The 18174-nt window shown below is 47.1% G+C and overlaps 7 protein-coding genes across 7 annotated transcripts; 4 read left to right on the top strand and 3 right to left on the bottom strand.

The window, feature by feature from the left end:
* Nucleotides 1–535: 535 nt before the first annotated feature.
* LACBIDRAFT_327435 (uncharacterized protein) lies at nt 536–9031 on the bottom strand (the record flags this gene model as incomplete). The annotated part of the gene is made up of 34 exons (XM_001881163.1): nt 536–809; nt 860–1567; nt 1622–1745; nt 1782–1801; nt 1850–1928; nt 1977–2236; nt 2289–2660; nt 2729–3390; nt 3450–3795; nt 3859–4445; nt 4492–4625; nt 4677–4755; nt 4793–4820; nt 4911–4980; nt 5031–5062; nt 5115–5140; nt 5190–5435; nt 5505–5626; nt 5680–5723; nt 5776–5838; nt 5897–6080; nt 6216–6234; nt 6301–6426; nt 6485–6818; nt 6990–7045; nt 7147–7174; nt 7220–7236; nt 7288–7420; nt 7618–7640; nt 7703–7744; nt 7798–7906; nt 7961–8301; nt 8352–8797; nt 8851–9031. The coding sequence occupies 34 exons, from the start codon at nt 9029–9031 to the stop codon at nt 536–538; spliced, it is 6315 nt and encodes a 2104-aa protein (XP_001881198.1).
* Nucleotides 9032–9695: 664 nt separating this feature from the next.
* Nucleotides 9696–10963, top strand: LACBIDRAFT_387559 (GTP-binding protein, SEC4). The gene is made up of 7 exons (XM_001881347.1): nt 9696–9760; nt 9817–9860; nt 9911–9932; nt 9990–10120; nt 10178–10286; nt 10340–10547; nt 10615–10963. The coding sequence occupies exons 2-7, from the start codon at nt 9828–9830 to the stop codon at nt 10727–10729; spliced, it is 618 nt and encodes a 205-aa protein (XP_001881382.1). The 5' UTR covers nt 9696–9760; nt 9817–9827; the 3' UTR covers nt 10730–10963.
* Nucleotides 10964–10995: 32 nt separating this feature from the next.
* On the bottom strand, nt 10996–13898 carry ARP16204 (actin-related protein Arp5p; the record flags this gene model as incomplete). Its single annotated transcript, XM_001881162.1, has 14 exons — nt 10996–11277; nt 11327–11481; nt 11520–11687; nt 11734–11803; nt 11846–11977; nt 12037–12243; nt 12293–12337; nt 12392–12511; nt 12559–12639; nt 12694–12918; nt 12970–13069; nt 13128–13350; nt 13405–13513; nt 13575–13898. The coding sequence occupies 14 exons, from the start codon at nt 13896–13898 to the stop codon at nt 10996–10998; spliced, it is 2241 nt and encodes a 746-aa protein (XP_001881197.1).
* Nucleotides 13899–13990: 92 nt separating this feature from the next.
* Nucleotides 13991–15115, top strand: DPM1 (glycosyltransferase family 2 protein; the record flags this gene model as incomplete). The annotated part of the gene is made up of 7 exons (XM_001881346.1): nt 13991–14142; nt 14195–14294; nt 14345–14379; nt 14431–14506; nt 14564–14589; nt 14647–14841; nt 14896–15115. 7 exons carry the CDS (start codon nt 13991–13993, stop codon nt 15113–15115), a joined length of 804 nt encoding a protein of 267 aa, XP_001881381.1.
* Nucleotides 15116–15178: 63 nt separating this feature from the next.
* On the top strand, nt 15179–16270 carry LACBIDRAFT_294430 (uncharacterized protein). Its single transcript, XM_001881345.1, has 4 exons — nt 15179–15343; nt 15401–15629; nt 15681–15769; nt 15833–16270. The coding sequence occupies exons 1-4, from the start codon at nt 15197–15199 to the stop codon at nt 16109–16111; spliced, it is 744 nt and encodes a 247-aa protein (XP_001881380.1). The 5' UTR covers nt 15179–15196; the 3' UTR covers nt 16112–16270.
* Nucleotides 16271–16366: 96 nt separating this feature from the next.
* On the bottom strand, nt 16367–17467 carry LACBIDRAFT_327429 (uncharacterized protein; the record flags this gene model as incomplete). Its single annotated transcript, XM_001881161.1, has 5 exons — nt 16367–16432; nt 16470–16536; nt 16562–16695; nt 16745–16827; nt 17128–17467. The coding sequence occupies 5 exons, from the start codon at nt 17465–17467 to the stop codon at nt 16367–16369; spliced, it is 690 nt and encodes a 229-aa protein (XP_001881196.1).
* A 95-nt stretch (nt 17468–17562) lies between these two features.
* On the top strand, nt 17563–17859 carry LACBIDRAFT_297858 (uncharacterized protein; the record flags this gene model as incomplete). The annotated part of the gene is made up of 1 exon (XM_001881344.1): nt 17563–17859. The coding sequence occupies one exon, from the start codon at nt 17563–17565 to the stop codon at nt 17857–17859; it is 297 nt and encodes a 98-aa protein (XP_001881379.1).
* Between the last annotated feature and the right edge of the window lie 315 nt (nt 17860–18174).

Below are 18174 nucleotides of genomic sequence, written 5' to 3'. Positions count from 1 at the left end.
GTAGGGGTACCACGGAGTGCATGCCCTTTTGGCGAAATGAGTTGACTGGCGAGTGGAAAAGGGAGAACATGGATCTCTGGGATAGGCTCATGACCGCGATTGAAGCTTGGCAATTTGAAGAATTTGTTGTCATGTTCTATGCGATTCATCGTGATCTGAATCGTGCTGACCGTTATGCAAAAGAAGCAGCTGTGAGTCTCACCAGTTCTCGGACGTTGTTGGTGAAAGATTTACTAGGTGACATAGAATTATTAGGACAGATTAGGACTCAGGAACTTCGGTCCAATGTCTCTAAGTGACCGGAATAAATCTGCACCTTTTCGAAGTCTGGTTGAAACCTGTTCTTCCGCGAAGACCATTAGTAGCCGTGAGCAAGCCTACGCGTCGACACGATCAGTTGTAGTGACACACGCGTACGTATTAATGGGCTGTCAGTGCGAGTTTTTGGGAAGATACTTGAGATGTACATGTGAACGTTCAAAAATACAAGATTGATAGGCTATGGTCAAGACAGTAGTGATGAATGATATCGATCTTACGCATAGTCAAGGTACATTAGATTCTCGTCATCCAAATTCAACTGGGGCTTCTTCTCTTTCTTCACACTCTTCCGTACTGGCTCCCTCACGCTGTTGTAGGCCATGTCAAGATACAGTTGAGGATCTTCGGACCCTTTGAACGGGGATGTTTGAAGGAGGTTCACCGCTTGGCTGATGTGGACTTTGAAACTTGTCAGGTCGTGGCAGCGATGAACCTCTGCAGTGGGTTCGAGTGTCTTCAGCATTCGTTTCAGTTCTTTTTGTGCATTGCTAAAGCAATGTCAAGTGATTTTATTAATCATGAAGGCAAGCTGGCTCACACGATCGTTGTTAGCTGGGAGTTAAGGTCATCCCACGCTTCGTTTTTGACGTCGCCGCCTCGGAGCAATTTCTTCGTTTCCTCCTTTTTAGCGAGAACAGCTGCTTGGGCAGCATGAAGACATGCTAGAACATGCGGGAGCGGACCTAAAAAGTAGAACTTATATCGAGACCTCTCCCACTTGTCCTTTTTAACCACGTCCAGACACATGGCAAAGAAATGAAGGGAACGACCAGACAGCCGGTGCGTTTTTCTCTCCTTTTGCCTAGTAAGGCAGCGGCGGAATGCTCGTTGGAGGATGCATGCAGCATGAAGCTCTTCTACTGAGGGAGTCGATGCTACTTCTTGCGAAATATCCTCAATGACAACGTTGTGGTCCGCGGCATACTCTGTAGGGTTTTCATAAACGTCGTCGTCAATAGGATCAGCCATATCATCTTCGCTTCCTTCGTTTAACGGCTGTGAGACGACGTCTAATGTATGTTCTGGACCATCAGATGTGGAAGAAGAGAGCTTGAATCCAGTTTGTAAAAGGTCCGGGATATCTTCCACAACCGAGTATACAATCCTCCGCAAACCTCGATGCTCCTGTATGGGAAGAGCGATTCGAGTTGTGTGCTGAAGATTGACCATTTCATCTAACGCTGACCCTTGCATTGACTCTCTCACAGCAGCCGATATCCCCCCCCAGCCACGCGCGTTGACATATCTAATGCGGATTAGAAATCAAGGGGGTGATGAAAAAAACACTAGCATCAGTCACCTTTTGTAGAGGGGGGAGAATGGGGGCTGGCCGAATCCTTGTATTGCGTTCACAACACTCAAAATCTGAATTCTGAAGTTAGTATCCCCGATATTGTAGCCCACTGGGACAAGGCGGTTGAGCTCTAACGAGTAAAGTGAATTTTGGAATCTGAACTCACGAAGCGCCAAGACACGATAACTAAAATTTGGTTAGGTGGAGGTCTAAGGCGGTTTAAGAAGAACGCACAGTCGGGCAATGAATATGTTGCGAACGGGAATTCCCTCTGCTTTCAATTGTCGTAATTCAGGCCCAAATAACAAGTGTTCTGCCCGAAAAAAATCAGTTACAGTTAAGACATTGAACTTCAGCATACCAGCGCCAACGCCGGTATAAATCTCTTTAATGAGATCTCCCAGAATAGGAGGAAATAGCCAAAATTTGATCGTCTTATCAGCGGCTTCATCTGGGCTAAAGTTGGCTAGAACCTTGGAGAGCCAGCTGCGAGGAAGAGTGACGTTGTGCAAATCCCCTGTTCGTTGGGCACGATTGAATACAACTGTTAAGGCACAGAGATGCTCGATGTAGGTGCAAAGGACACCGATCTCTACTGGCAGTTGGTTTTGCATAACTTGCCTGGATGTGCATAAAACATCTGATTACAATAGGCAGGTTGTAAAGTACTGACCGAATGAACAAAGTGCCCACAAGAACACTCCAAGTTTTATGGTTTTGATAGGAGGAGAGAAGCTCCAATAATGAATTATGGTCAGGTTTTCGAAGGTACTGCGGCGGAGTTGTCGCAGTAGTAAACTTCGAACGATACAGATAGAGTTGCGCCTCTCTCCTGTTGAGGGTGAAACTTAAGTCTGCAGTTTGCATGACTTGAGTCAGGAATTGGGTCTCCGTATTCGGTGAAAATTCAAGATTATATGTAACTTCACGAATCCAGTCGATGATGATCTGAAAGCCTGCTCGAAAGCCGTCGGAAAACCCTTGCTTCAAGCTGCTCGTTGTTCCAAGTTTGTAAGTTGGGGGGTTGAGGGCATCGTACAGTTTTCTGATCCAAAATCTTCAGAAAGAGCTGTCAGGAATCGTCGATCCAAAACAAAATGTAAATAACCATACGCTCGTTGTGAGTTGCGCAAGTCGGAGGGGTAGTTGAGATCGTCACGATTTATTGTCTGATAAATCAGGATTTGATAGATATGCGCCTGAATCCAGGTGTTGTACCAAACTGGGTTCGGCTCGATGTGGTCTTGTGTGCAGTTGTATTTGAAACAGCCCCCTAGAACCACATGTCGTGGGCAGGGGAAAAGAGATCTTGCTCCGCGGCACATGTCATTTTGAGATTTAACTCGTTCCAGCAGGCGCTCGGAAAGTGCACCGCGAACGATTCGAGGTAGTTTTTCAATTGAGACAATGAGATCTTTTGAACCTTCCACGGTAGACCCAGCAGCAGGAGTAACATTTTCATGCAAAAAAGTCCCATGTGGGACCACGAAGGCAATCTGTCCATGAGGCCGGAGTCCAAGCACCTTCCAAACATGAGCATTAGTGCGTGGGTCCGCATGAAATGCTGTGTCATGAAGTTGTTGGGCGTAGACGGAAAATGGTTGCAGGGTACCTGTTAACGAATCAAGGTCCATGTTTTGTAGCGCGTGAGGTACCGAAAAGTGATGGTCAAGCGATAAGAGAGCGGCAGACAGGTTTTGTCCCTCGAAGAACCTGTCGGCAAGGGAGACTAGATTCTTTAATGTCCCAGAGGAGATCGTTTTGAACAGTTCGATCTATAGTGGCAGATTGAGTATTGAATGAATAGATCGATATTGAGCATATTTCAATGTACCTCGTCAAGCTCATTTTGGCGGAGAAGAGATTGATCTATCGAACCAGCATAGGAAAGAAACTTGACGACCATGTCATTAGGAGATTTTCGAATCCCCAATGAAAATTCCCGCCACAAACCCTGTAGGATACAATGGATAGCCCGTTGCATGGATTGGTTTGGGTCACCTTTATCCTTAAGAAATAACTCCAGAGCTTCGATTGTGCGACCCTCTGACAAGTGGAGCTCGGCTGCGTCAGCCACTCGTCCATGGGACACCAAAAGTTCTATTTGTGCTCCATCCAAGTTTCGGTCGTCAAGATATTCAAGCTCTTCCTCGACCGTGTCAAATAATTTGTGTGCTTTCCTGGCGTGTAGTTGTGTTAGGTATGAAAAAATATAAAGTAAAGTATAAAATCAGACGACGTACTCGAACTCTTTTGTAGTAAAATATCTCAAACGTGCGACGTCTTTGATCTGGGCGGCAACTCTTTCTTCGACCTTTCCTGCATACTTAGTAATAACATCAATTGCTTCATCGAACATTGCTGCTTTTTTGAACAGCTGAGCTGCATTTGTGAAGCATTTGGCGAGAAGATACGTTCGAGCAGCGTTTGCAAGGTGAACCGAAGCGCCAGCGGGACCATCACCCGCCTTCTCGAAACAACCAGCAGCGGCACGATAGTAGTCTTCGGGCGTCTGAACCGCTTGTCCAGCACAACAAAGAAACGCCTCTGCGGCATCTGTAAAAGCATTCATGCGGCGTTCAAGAAGACCTCGGGAGGTTCCAGTTGAACAGTTTCGCGCAATTTCGCGCAGATGATACGCATTTGCCACAGCAGCAGCACGGGGAAGCAACGCTTTCTCGTAGGCACGCCGTGCTTGTGCGAACTGTTCCCGATCGAAGAAGTCCTTCGCTCTTGCCCCCCACTCCTCAGGACTAGACTCCACTGCGAGATCGGTAAAGTGGAACTCAGAAGCAGAATTGATAATTAGATTGCGGCTTGTCCAAAACATCTGTCCAAAACATTAACAACATCCTATAAAAACGCAGAATACACACGTTAATTGGATGGGCTTTCATGGACGAATCTACTATCCATAAGTTGTTGCGAGCCCTCGTGATCGCAACATACAAGAATTTCAGCTGTAAGACGTTAATGATGGAAGAACCAGGAACACGCAAAGCCCTTACTTCTGAACAAATGGGAGCATGTCTCATCTCATCAAAATCAGGGACAGACCCACCAAGGTCGACAGCATTTAGAATGACCCTCCATTGTGACACATCAAGGGTTGAGTCGTGAAAGAAATTATAGAGAACGACCTGGAAATCGCAAGGTTGTTTGAATATCAAAACATACAGTATCTCCGAGCACATAATGCAACAACCTACATCATTGAATTCTAAGCCTTTGCTTTCATAAAGAGTTCTTGAAAAGCGTCATTTATCATAAACCACATGATTTCAAACTTGCTTACAAAATAATGCCAATTGGTCCAACCTGGCTGTGAAGTCTCTCTCGCGCAGCCTCGTCGCGCACCAGGATGCCTGGAAACGTTGGAAAACGAAGAAAAAATTGCAAGTAAGGCAAGACAAACATTGGTGAGCTCCGAATTCGATCACAGTATCACTAAACAAAAATAAGTCCTTTCGTCTCGTTAAGTGTATGAAGACGAGCGTACTTTGCTTCTTGGAAACGAAATTGTCGCTAAAGAGTGTGTTAAAGATTGGCTGAGATGATAGCGGACACAACAAACATGATTGGGAGTACTTGTATTCCCGCCGCTGAAAAATGTGGGCTTAGCACCATCCACAATTCCCTTTTCAGGAGCCAGGATGTCGATCGAATATGGCCAGAAACGGGAGATCAAGTCAACTAACGAGTGGGCACAGTTGACGATGCCTCCATGAGATCTGTAGTTGACGGATAATTGGAAAGTCTTCGGGGGTTCTTGAATCAGATGACGGGTGCGGGAAGAAGAGATCCTCGATTCTCGTTGATTCTAGAATGGGTTTTTTGAAAAGATGTCGTAAGACATGGAAAATCATCCTCGAAGCAAGTCATGCCGTACCTCAACTCTGAACAAGAATGCTTTGAGATCATCAAATCGAAAAGAGCTTCCAATCGATATCGCTTGCGCTGTGTCCCCGGCCCAGAACAACCCATTGGGATTACCACAAATTGATCTTAACACTGTTGTAGATTGTTGAGGATGGTAGGACTTTTGGAGAAATGATGGAACTTACGCAGAGCATCGACGAGAAGATTGTCCTGGGCTTCGTCGACGTACCTAAATTCAAACATTCACCAGATGGTCCAGAGCTGAAAGGTACGAGACGCACAGACGGTCCAACTTCCTTCCAGGAACACCATGCTGGGCAAAACCTGCAATGATTTTATGAGTCCTAGGTGCAAAGACGTTGTCAAAGTATCGATCATTTAAAACAAGCAAAGACTCCAAACCTTTCGGCCGCGTCGTAATCACCCAAGTCAATTTTTTTCTGACGATAGTGAAGGAATATGTCGTAAATGGTTGTCCGTTGCTGCGCGAATGTTGGGTGAGTTCGGCTGCTGAGCTTCTCATAGGATGCACGATCCATAAATCCACGAGACGTGGAGGCGGTCTGTTCGGAGCCACAGATAATGCCTAAAACCCAAGTCATCCAATTGCGACAGAGACAAGCGTGAGTATTGCAAACCCATGATCTCGTTGAACACCAGGGCCGCGTCTTAACCACAGCCAATGTGAGTCAACACAATAGTAAGTGTGGCAACAACATACCCAGTCCCTTTGTTGACGACTGAGGAAAATGAATCCAATACTCTGATCTGAACCTTTTGAAAGTTATTTGCTCTCCTGAACGTACAGATGGTCTGCTCGAGCCTCCGTTTTGTGTTTGAAAACCGACACGCATGGGGTGAGAACCATGCCAACTGTGTTCATTGTCATGGCCGACTTTCTCAAATTGACTGGCTTCAAGCATCAAGCATAACTATATCATACACTATCAGATAATGGGTCAGACGGGGGCGAGTTAAAGTCCCACACACCTGATCAAAGGTTATGAAGAGAGGAAAATGGCGATCCTCCAAATCACTATACTTGGATGGCAAGTCACTTCGCCAATCGGGTATATCATCCAGTGCTACAAGATGATCTAGTTGAGCTTGTGTTTGTTTCGCTTTTGCGAGCTGTTTTAGTTCCTGAGGCGAACAGGACCCAGTTGCGAGCGAATTCGATAGTTTCTCGAAGTACTCTCCTACTTTTGCCGCTAGAAGACGAGACTTAGTTACGAATACCTGCCTTGGTTTGATTGCACGTTCCGTGCATAATTGATATGTTCTCTCAACCCGTAACATCCTGAAGAGCATTGTTGTGGTTTTCCTAAAAGCGACAATTGAACAGAAGAAATTAACGATGACAGGATGACCAACCCAGTACCGCTTCGACCGAGGACATAGCAAGAAAAGGGATACTCTACGATGGCCCTTTCGTGTGGGCTATTTTCGTGCTCGTTTAGCGGTCAACCATGCAGGCTATATTTAAACAACGTACGAGACTTCGAATGGAAAAGACGCATCAAGGTCCGCAAGCATGCCTGTTACAATTAGCTATGGAAGTTGGCATGAACTGACAAGCTTACTGAAGAGCAGCTCCTGTTTGTTGGTGAATACTTTAACCCACTTTTATGTGACGAAAGCCCTAAACTTACCTTGGAGAACGTAATGAATTTCTCAAGACTATTTTGATGAGAATATGGAAGATGAGGCAAGGTGTGTTCTTACACGAAAGTAGAGTGCAGCTAAGATAGCCCGTGAGATTATAGCGTGTCACAATGCCCAATAAACCACACCTGGCTTAACTCATCCGGAGGTAGGTCTGGCACGCTGACATCATGTGTCGCTTCTGCGTCTTCCAATATTGGCCAGGAGGCTGGTGAGTATACCTTGTCCCCGGTTTTATCTGGCCTTCTCCTATACTTGCGCCTGCAAAGGATCTCGAGCAGTGGTCAATGTGGTCAAGTGCAAGTATAAACCTAGATTGATATGTTTCCCCCTTATTATTGAGCAGACGACTCAAGGAGTCCCACGGATGCTTTTTCAATTGGGCATGAGTAAAAATTCCCCAAATTTTCAAGACTGGATGGGAGAGGAATGGTGAGATTGGAATGAGACTTGCTGACATAGCTGCACCTTGTTGCTCAGTCTGAAGACATGCGAATAACAGGCAGCATAAGTATTTAGCCCATTGTCGTTATCTCAACGTACCTCCTCACTGCTGCTGGGGACAAAGACACAATCAATTTGATACTGCGGAAGAATGGTTTCAGCAGAAATATTCTTCCTCAACGGAGGTTCCTTACCACAAGTCTGAGATCTGGTGCAACGTCCGCCTCGAATATCGGAACTTGGGTAGTTGGACCACTCAATCTCTTCTGATTGTTGTGGGAAAATTGGCCGTTCGATAATTCTCTGATTATGTGGTCAATTTAGCTAAGATTGAGAGTTTCTCCATGCAGGACTAACCTGATTTTCTTGACAATAGTCTCAAAAGTTTTCTTGTCCTTCCGGTGATATTCTCGGAGATGACCGTCAGCTGCTGTTGAAATGTAAACAGCCCATTCACCAAATCCTTTCACGCTGTCAAAGTAGTGGGCGCTGCGGTGGACGGTGAGTGAGATCATTTGACGGACAGGCGAGACAGCGAACGTTTTCAAAGATTGCGAGTCTGTGGTGGTGATCTTAGCGGAACTTGAAACCCCAGAGGGAGTAGCTGGGTCTGCGAGGTATGATGGTTGCTCTCTGGGGACGAGGGCCTCTTTCAGATGTTGGGACATAGCTGGCAAAGAGATATTATCGAGATAAAACTATATTGGTGATTAGCCAGGACGGGATGAGATGTTTCAGAATGGCTTACTTCAAGAATACTTTTGAGACGAACGAGTAAGTCGGACATGGCGTCGTCTTTTTCCTTGAGGGTGCTGGGAACAATCAATGCAAGGGCGGCAAAGGGCTTAGGGTCAACGCTGATACGTCTTATTGCAGCCTTCTTTTCTTGCTTGCCTTTCCACTGGCTTTTCGACTTGCCCTTCGAGAATTTGGACAACCCCTTGGTTTCTTCATGTTGTCCCTCATCCGCAAAGGACATCGCGAAAAGATCATGTAAGACCGCTGGCGCATGTGTCACAGTCGTGTGAAATTCCCTCATGAGGTCAAGAACCTCTTGGGAGAATGAAATCGGAGGAAATACGAAGAAAGTAGCAAGCTTCAACAGAAGCTGGCAAGTCACTGATGAGATATATGATGCGGGCGATGTTGGGAATTTCTCGAGTAACCATGTTTTGACCGAAAGGGTACTCAGATCTGTTGGTTTTGGTGAGTCCTCACTGAAGGAGGATGAAAGGCCAAGAACGTACCTGATAATACAAGTTCGACGAGGAACGGCGTCTGGAGCAGCTCATCAAGAACATGTTCGTAGTTCTGTTCAGTAAAGATGGATTGTAATTCAAGAAGCGCATTTTTTACATCCTCGACGGACGTGATGTTGTTTGGGGAAAAAAGATAGGTTCTGAAATTCTGCTTGCGTGGAGTACTCATTTTGAATACGGGTGGAAAGTCTAGATAGCTCGCTGGGGTTATATGGGAAAAAGATGATTGTAGGCGTATAAACTGCGCAGAAACGAGGCAGGTGGCATGACCCTAAGCGCTACTATTGTGGCGCAGGAAAGAAGACTTTTGGGGATTCGCTTTTTGAATTGCTTCGAGACGGGGGGTTGTCTTTCCCAGAGTTGGACGGAAGAACAAACGAAAGAAGCATCGAATAAAATTGTCTGAGAGGAAATAGGCCCCAAAAAGAACGGTCAAGGTTGGGGCAAGGGAACGTTTAGCTTGGAGTCGCCGAGGTTAGGCGCTTGGTTGCGGCCCGATCGTGGCGGAACCAATCGAAACATACAAATTCGTTGAGCTTATTCGTATCACAGAGAAGTGGTAAATATATTTCGGGAAGTCGTCCAACTTACAATCTCGCAACGCGACAACACGTCCAGACGTGCATAGCCGAAGATGGCCTTGGAAAAACCAATTTCAATCCAGTGAAATTGGAAGAAAAAAGCAGAATTACCATAAAAAGTGAAGTCATGTTCACCGAAAGTGTGTGAGTACCACACGTACGTTGGGGTAAGTAATACCCGCTACAGAGGTGTGAAGGATGAAAAAGTTGTCGACATGGAAGCTTGTTTGTGATCTACACAGCCACACGTGCGGAGTCGAAACGGTGTTCCCCACTTACGGTCTGCCGCAGTTTCTCTTATTCACCCTTGACCTCGAGTACGTCGCCCAACTTGACGAAGACACACTTTGTATTCTAACATTCACTCTTGAAGCCCGTTCTATCATGCCCCCGCCGCACTACGACTTCCTCATCAAGGTGAGAGCCACCACTGCTTTGAAAACTCATCTGACGTTTGTGGCGTCCAGCTCCTACTTATTGGTGACTCTGGTGAATGAGGTATAGCTCTGTTGTCTACGAATCAAAAGTGAACATTTTGTGCCACAGGTGTTGGCAAGTCGTGTCTCCTGCTTCGTTTCTGTGACGACGCATGGACTCCCTCATTTATCACGACGATCGGCATTGACTTTAAGATCCGCACTATTGAGCTCGATGGCAAGCGCATTAAGCTGCAGATCGTGCGTTACCATGTTTACTCCTAACCAACTCAACCTGAACAGACCTATCATGCACAGTGGGATACTGCGGGTCAGGAGCGCTTTAGAACCATAACAACGGCATATTACCGTGGAGCGATGGGAATTCTGCTGGTATACGACGTCACAGATGAACGGTCATTCAATAGTCAGTTTAGGGGTCAGTCTACTGCGGAGGACGCCTAACGATCATACCTGCAGACATCCGAACGTGGCACAACAACATTGAGCAGCATGCCTCGGAAGGGGTCAACAAGATTCTCATTGGCAATAAGTCGGACTGGACGGATAAGAGGGCTGTAACAGAGGAGCAAGGTCGTGAGCTTGCAAATGAACTCGGCATTAGGTTCATGGAAACCTCTGCAAAGGTAAATGAGGGGGTCGAAGAGGCTTTCTTCACCCTGGCGAGGTAAGCAGTCGCTCAGAACTCAATGTGCCCCTCGCCCTGATTTGCATATGCTTTTCTCTGAATTTAGAGATATCAAGACACGTCTGATCGACTCGCAAGCCGACGCCGCTGCACCCGCGGCAACGGACTCAGTGAGAGTCAACCAGCCTGCTGCGCAATCCTCACAGGGCTGCTGCTCATGAATGGACATATGTCGTCATCATTATTGTAGCAAGAGTTGTTGGATTGACCTCTGTTGTTGTGCGAAGACTTCGACCTCGCCGCATTTGTCACATATTACCCAAACCTCTGTACTATACTCCTCCTTCTCTGCTGCTGGCTCACTCGGGTACACGTTTCACGTCATGAATAGTTCCTTTCCGACTTGTGTTGTTACTTTTCCGTCTTATAATACCGAAGTAAGGAAGTGGAAACAAGTAATCAAACCAACGCGAAAAAAGTACATCTGTCAACGGTCTGATTTTGGGGGTAATGCGTTATCCCAATTGCTTCCCCACCATCTCCGGATTCGTTCTGGACCATGTTCATAATACTCATCCCTGGACATCCAGGTTTTATTCAAGTCCGTAGTTCGACTAAACCTGGCCATCCCGTTATAAGCATCCAACACAGGATCTCTAGCCTTGACAATCTCAAATGACATTTCAGGAGGTAGTATCGGGCGGAGCGTCGCTTGCAATCGCGGGACGAGGCCAGGGAGCTGGGATGGGGCTCCTGTTAGGAATACATTCTTTACAAAGGAAGTCAGTCTACCATAACAGTGGGGGAAGAAAAGTTACCTTTACAAGGCGCCCTTTCTCTTCTTCGGTAAAGCGGGCTAGAACGTTTTGGATTACCTCTCCCAAACCAGCCGAGTCGACACCTGCCATTGAAGGAGCAAAGTAGGTCTCACACACTCGCCACCTTTCCGTAGACAGATGAATACGGGCATGGCCTGCAGTCAAATTAGAGAGTGGGAGGCGACAGGGAGACAAAACACACCTTCAACATCACCTTCCTCATATGTCGGTCGAAAGGCTGATAGCAGGGCAGAGCGTTTGGTGGCTATCGATGCGTGGGTATGTTGTGGTGTGAATGTTGGATCATACGCAAGAAGCTTCTGTTCCACAGTGGCTAGTTGGGCAAGATCGTCTTCTTCGTCTGACGAGGGGGCTGCTGTGTTCTACCGGAGGTCAAGCAAGATGACATTCTGAGGTGGTTGAACGTACGATTTTACGATAAATGGCCCAATCGGCATCGTCTGCACCGAACATGTCCTCTGCACCTGAGTATTAGTAGAAGAAAAGTTGCAGAATGACGCGGGGATCACCTCCTCCGCCTTTGCGTTTCTTCTTTGGAACGCGGTCGTCAGAAGCCAAGTTAGCGATACTCTTCATTCGGGCCTGTGCAGCAGCGCTCTTCCTATCACTCAGAGCCGCTTTCTCTTTGATCTATCTTTGATTCTCGTCATCAGAACCTGGCACGTACATTGGTTGGAAACCCGTCAAACAGAATTATCAGCACTTACCTCCTGCTCTTGCCTGAGCTTTCTTGCCCAACCATTCAAATCCATTTCGCGTTCTTCCTCTTCTCGCTTCTCCTCGCGTTGCTTTTCTTCTCGCTCGCGTTCTTTCTCTTTTCGCGCGCGTGCGCGTGACTCAAAGCCGGCTTTTAAGAGCTTTTGCCTGCGTTTCTCTTTGAGGCCCTCTTCGTCTAGCTATTTGGGTTTAAGATCAGAGTCCCCGTAAAATGGAGAGGTAACGTACGTCAGCATCAGGGACATCGACTAGATTGAATGTGGGTTCTTCTACCTGAACACGGCGTGAGGATATAAGACATCATTACATTGAGGAAGATATACATACAGGCTGGTCGTCACCATCCCCAGCTTCTTTCTTACGTGCTTTCTTGACGTCGTTTTCGAGTTTCTTGATCATGTCATTCAAGGCTGAATCGCTGTCGAAACCTTCGTTTTGCAGTTTATTCTGAGGTGGTTGTCATTGGTCGTCATTCCCAGTCAAAGAGCGCATACCGCCCAATCCCGCTTGCTATCCCGTGCTTTCCCCTCCTTCAAAGCAAGCAGGTATTGCAAATCGTTCTCCTTTTGCACGAGCTACGAGAACTATTGGGTAACGACGCAGAGCGGTAATGGGAGTGAGGTGCATACCTTTTCCATCCTGGTTTTCGCAGCCATTTCTTGCAACTTCCGACCCTGTTCCCTCCTCTTCTCCGTAATTCTTGCCAATTCTTCTTCTGTTTTTTCTTCGACAACAGGAAGGGCAAAAGGAAACTGTATCACTTGCTCAGAGGCACGTAGTTTCAGGGGATCTTTCAATTGGCGAAGGAGGGCCGGATAATCAGTTGAAATTTCACAGAGGTTCTGAAGCATCCACTATGTCATAATGAGTGAAGCTTAACGGGGAATGGAACTGGAATGGGTTACATTTGTTTGAACTGTTGTTACACGTGTTGGGAAGTTGGGGTACTTGAGCTGGATTAACCTCAAGAGGTAATCGGACGCTTGGGAGCTGCCCCAGGGTATCCTGAATTACATTCCAATGGGTTAGGTTGGTGAGGTTGAAGGGGGAGTGGCGGATGTACCGTTTCGCATGGCTGAGAATTCCTTTCCCATTTAATACTGGTATGACGGAGGTTGAAGCGGTATTGAATGAGAGGACAAGACCGTCGGATCTAAACGAGCACTCGGTGTTATATTCACGCCATAATGGGTATTTGCAGCTGTTTTCGTAGAAAGACATGATCGCATCGATACAGTAGGTCAAACCAGTGCAGGAGTAGAGTTCAAAAATAAGTTCGGAGGTCACTGCGTTTATCAAATGTCACTTGGAGGTTCAAGTCAGAGTAATGGTGGACTGACACATTCGCGAATGGAGGGGGGTGCAAAGTCTTTCCGTCATCACGACAGGGTTGTCTATGTCGGGATGATCGATTCCGAGCTGGATAAAAACATAATCCAACACGTTCTCCTATGCCTCGACACGGCGTGTTAGGGTGGCTATTAAGAGACCAAAAGGACCTGGGACATACCATCGCGTCAAAGTTCAATAGGACATCCCCCTCCCAAGGACTTTTAGCTTGCGCTCTAGCACCACTTTCAAGCTCAATTGCCTCTCCAAATAGAAGAAGAGGTTTGTTTGTGCGACGCTCTTTGAGCTTTGCAATACAGTTTGGGCCTTGGTAGGGTAACCATGATTCATCTTCGGTCCCCCAGCCCCAACGAAGAGTGGTGGCACCGTTGTCAATTACGATGGGGGTAAAGTTGTCGGAGTGGCCGTCGTATGTATCTTTCCTTAGGGGATGGGTTGGCAGTATAGGCTTTGGCAAATGATTAATATTCAATGTCGAGGTCATGGTGAAGATCTAGAAGCGCTGTTTGGTTTGACTTGACCTGCCAAACAACGATGTGCCAAGTGCAGTTTAGTGTGCAGTATTTATGACGAGTTATGAACCCTTTCGACAGCAGCGCCTCCCTCAAAATGTTAGGCGAATTCAACTCCTCTGATACCCATAAATACTCGGTTATTCTTCCAACTTATAATGAACGCAAGAATCTCCCCGTCATTGTCTGGTTGCTTGCAAACATGTTCAAAGAGCAGTAAGTTGCCGTGCCGACTTCTGAATTGGGTCGCTCAACGAAAGGAGTCTAGGAAGCTTGCTTGGGAGATCATCATTGTAGATGACGCTAGCCCTGATGGAACCCAGGAAATTGCAAAGCAGCTGGCCAAGGTCTATGGCGAGGACAGGATTGCAAGTCGTCCCAGGTTTCACGCATGACTGTAGTCATAACATTTATTTAGGTCCTGAGACCGCGTTCAGGAAAATTGGGATTGGGGTAAATATCGCCCAATTTCTCTGTTGCCCAACAAAGCTTACTTTGTTGTAGAACGGCGTATATTCATGGATTGAATTTCGTCACTGGAGACTTTGTCATTATCATGGACGCCGACTTTTCACATCACGTTCGTCTCATTTCTCTCCGCCAAAATACACAGCTCATTGTACAGTTTATTTACCAGCCCAAATTCATACCCCAATTTATCCGGTGAGTCTGTCGCGGCCCCGGATGTTCATCCGCATTGCCTGACTACTTCACATATAGCCTCCAAAAAGCGCACAATTTAGACATTGTGACGGGTACTCGGTATAGGTCAACGTCGACACCGTATTTAGCTGACGCAACACCTGGCGGGGTGCACGGTTGGGATCTGAAACGAAAGTTGGTGTCGAGGGGTGCTAATTTCTTGGCTGCGACGGTACTTAGTCCAGGAATCAGCGACCTAACAGGCAGCTTCCGGTAAGGGCCTCTGTGGTATACCTTCTACGCTCTTGACTAAATTTCTTTTCTTAGATTGTATCGACTACCAGTCCTCCGACACATCATCACCGAGACGGTGTCCAAAGGCTACGTGTTCCAGATGGAGATGATGGTTAGGGCCAGAGCACTCGGGTACAGCGTTGGCGAGGTGCCAATTACGTTTGTTGACCGAATTTTTGGCGAGAGCAAGCTAGGAGCGGACGAGATTGTTTCGTATGCAAAGGGGGTATGGACACTGTTTATGGGGGTTTAATTTATTGATTATTTTGTTGATTGGTCATCACTTACTCACTCATTGGTCCTCTCACTGTCAGCGAACAACGTCCCAGCTACGATGAGTCTGCTACAAGATGTACTCAGATCTCATACTGCTGATGCCCTTCCGCTAGAGAAACGCCTCAGCAACGTGCGCTTATCACCCTCACAACGACCAACGTCCGATGATGACAAGGACGATTCTGACGACGATCTAGTCAACGTCGTATGTGCTCCAGAGAGAGTTCAATTCGTGTCCAACTCATTTACGACATCCATCTAGGTTTCATTACCAGGAACCCCAGACCGCACCAGGCCGTCCTCGCCTGTTCGCGGTGCTTCCTCACGGCCCTTGCCAGGCCCACTCCATATATCGAACGGGAGACGCGATCCACTTAAAGCGCTTCCGACTGAAGTATCACAGCGCATCTTTTCAAAGTTAGGACTTCGGGATTTGGCAAAGTGCGCTCTCGTATCCAAAAAATGGGCAAGAAGTCAATCTTTGAATTATGGTGCGTAACTTATCAATTTGTTCCTCATGCGTATGTTTATTCGATCAATAGTCTGGTTTCAACACTATAGAAAGGAGAACTTTCATGACGATAGTTTGCCTCCCGGAAAATGGACAAAGCGAGAATCCAAACAAAACTGGGTGAGTTCTGTTATTGTTTCGCACGTTTGTGCTAAAACATCAACTGATGTTGATATGCATAAGCGGATTGTCCATCTCAAATCTGCTCGGGAAAAGTCCCCGATATCGACACCTTTTTCCCGTGGTTCGGGGTACACATCACCCACGAATAATTCAGGGTACCAAACACCTCGTGAAATGAAAGAGGAATTGTGGGGGCAGCAGATGGCGGCGAAGCCCAGCAAGAACGAGATGAGGGAGATGTACAAGACACTTGGAGGACGGAAGGCGAGAGCTAAGACGAAGCTGTCCAGTTCGGGCGTTAGGGATAAAGGCGGTTGGGATGAGGGCGGGGATTGGTGATTGATTGCATCGGCGTGGAATAGAATTGACGACAAGACACGACTTGAAAGGGTCTGGTTGCCCTGCCCACTTACTACATGTATTTGTATTGCTCTCATGTATTGCATTTGTCGATCATCGGCGTAGATACTCGTCCAAGGAGACATGAATTTAAATGTCTACGCCGTTTCTCAAGGTTCTCTCTCAGGAAGGAGGGCGTGGAGTAGTTATGCAGGAGAAAGCTTACGGCACGTCAGATATCTTTTACCTTCGAACTCAAGAGAAAAGGAGTGCGCGCTTGCCACTTTGCAGCTTGATTCTTTGGGCGACGGTGTCAGACAACTGATCGTGATGGGAATTGCAAACCAGAGATACGTACATGTTCGTTCATGGAGACGAAAGCATGTGGGGAACATTCAATTTTTTGGGGCTGGACCTGGGCCGAGCTGCTCCGAGTATGCATATAATTACCTTTGTGTCGAAACGAACTCTTCTTCCTCTTCCTCTTCCTCATAAACCATATCTTCGTCGTCAACGTTTGCTTGGTCGTTGCCCCCAGCTGTCACGGTCGAGGCAATTACATTCCCAGAAAGTTGCCTCTGGCACTGCAGGCTAAGTTAGTAAATAGGACGACAGGGAAGAGACATTACTAACATGGTACATGGCAGTCCAATATCCGCCCCAATACATTGCACTCAGAGCACGCGAAAAAGCTTCATCTTGACTGATCATCGTACCTGCCTCACAAGCAAGGACAGATCCTTCAGTTGGTATATAGCTGATGCTTGGGGGTTCTAGCGCTGGGTCGTGTGTGGGCACGAAGGTTTCAAAATTGATGGGTTTGGAGTCTGTCTCCTCGACGGAAACTGAGGCTTCGTTCAACGACATTGGAGTCGCAGGTTCCATTCTTGGCTTTGATGGCTTCTTCTTTGGGGGAACGTTGTACCACCTAGAATTTAACATAATCAGAGAAATGGCAACGGGTGAAGGGGAGGGAATTTACAACGGCGATTTGTGCACTGGTTCTTTTTTCCAACCCTTATCTGGTCCATTATAGGCTTCGTATTCTTCCATCGCAGCATTCCAAGCGTCCACCAAAGCGGAGTCATCCCAAATCTCCTCGTGTGTCAGTTCACGGCTCTCCCCGTCCTCCCGTTCCGCTTCATCGTCATCAAAGACCACTTCTTTATCCTTGGCTTTAGTTTGCTTGTTTGAAGGGCCTCCGCCGTGGATACTTGGGGTAGGGTCGTCCCAGTGTTGCACTGTCGATGTTGGATTATTGTTCCACTTCCTCTTCTTGGAAGCCGGGGGTTGTATGGATGACGCTGCTGGGGGCAGGGTGATGTCGTCGTAAGAGATTACGGATCTGCCCGCCATCTCAAGTAAGTAATCGTACAAGTGTGAACTTCAACTGAACTTGTTTTGAACGAGGATGACCGTTTGTCTGTTGCTTTTCAACCAAATAAAGGCCCATGTCTGCACCATCATCACATAGATTAGCACGCTTGGAGGGCCTTCTTCGGCAACCCCTTCGTGTAACGATAAACGACGGCCGTATCTTCCTGGGGACGTTTGTAGGAACGGATAAACCTCTGAATCTCATCTTAATCAACGCAGAGGAATACCGTGTGGGGGTAGGGCAAAACGGCGATGGTCGATATGTGGGGCAAATTCTTGTCCCTTGGAGATTGATCGAGAAAGTAGAGGCGCAGGAGAAACGTTCAGCTGGCTTTGTTGGGCGCGGAGGGGGTGATGGTACCTATCTATAGTGTTCATAGTACCCGCATTCATCCCCACCATCGGTTCATTGAGGAATATCGTCCGTCACGCCTGAGGATGTTCACGACGCCTTCCCCCCTTTCAACCTCAGGATGACCACGACATTTTCCCTTTTCAACCTCACAAGATGACCACCTCAACTCACAATGTTCTCATGGAAGTGTGCCTTCTCGGAGCTTCTCGACGTCTCTGCGCATGTCTCGCCTTTTGCGCGTGTTCAGACCATTCCGATACAATTCTCATTTGCTTCACACAGTAACATCTCAATAGAAGCCTCTGTGTACAACAATACAACAATCTCAGCA

The sequence above is a fragment of the Laccaria bicolor genome, genomic scaffold (genome assembly GCF_000143565.1).
Source record: "Laccaria bicolor S238N-H82 LACBIscaffold_12 genomic scaffold, whole genome shotgun sequence".
NCBI classification, from domain to species: domain Eukaryota; kingdom Fungi; phylum Basidiomycota; class Agaricomycetes; order Agaricales; family Hydnangiaceae; genus Laccaria; species Laccaria bicolor.
Note: the sequence above shows the minus strand (reverse complement) of the source record. Positions and strands in the feature narration are given on the sequence as shown.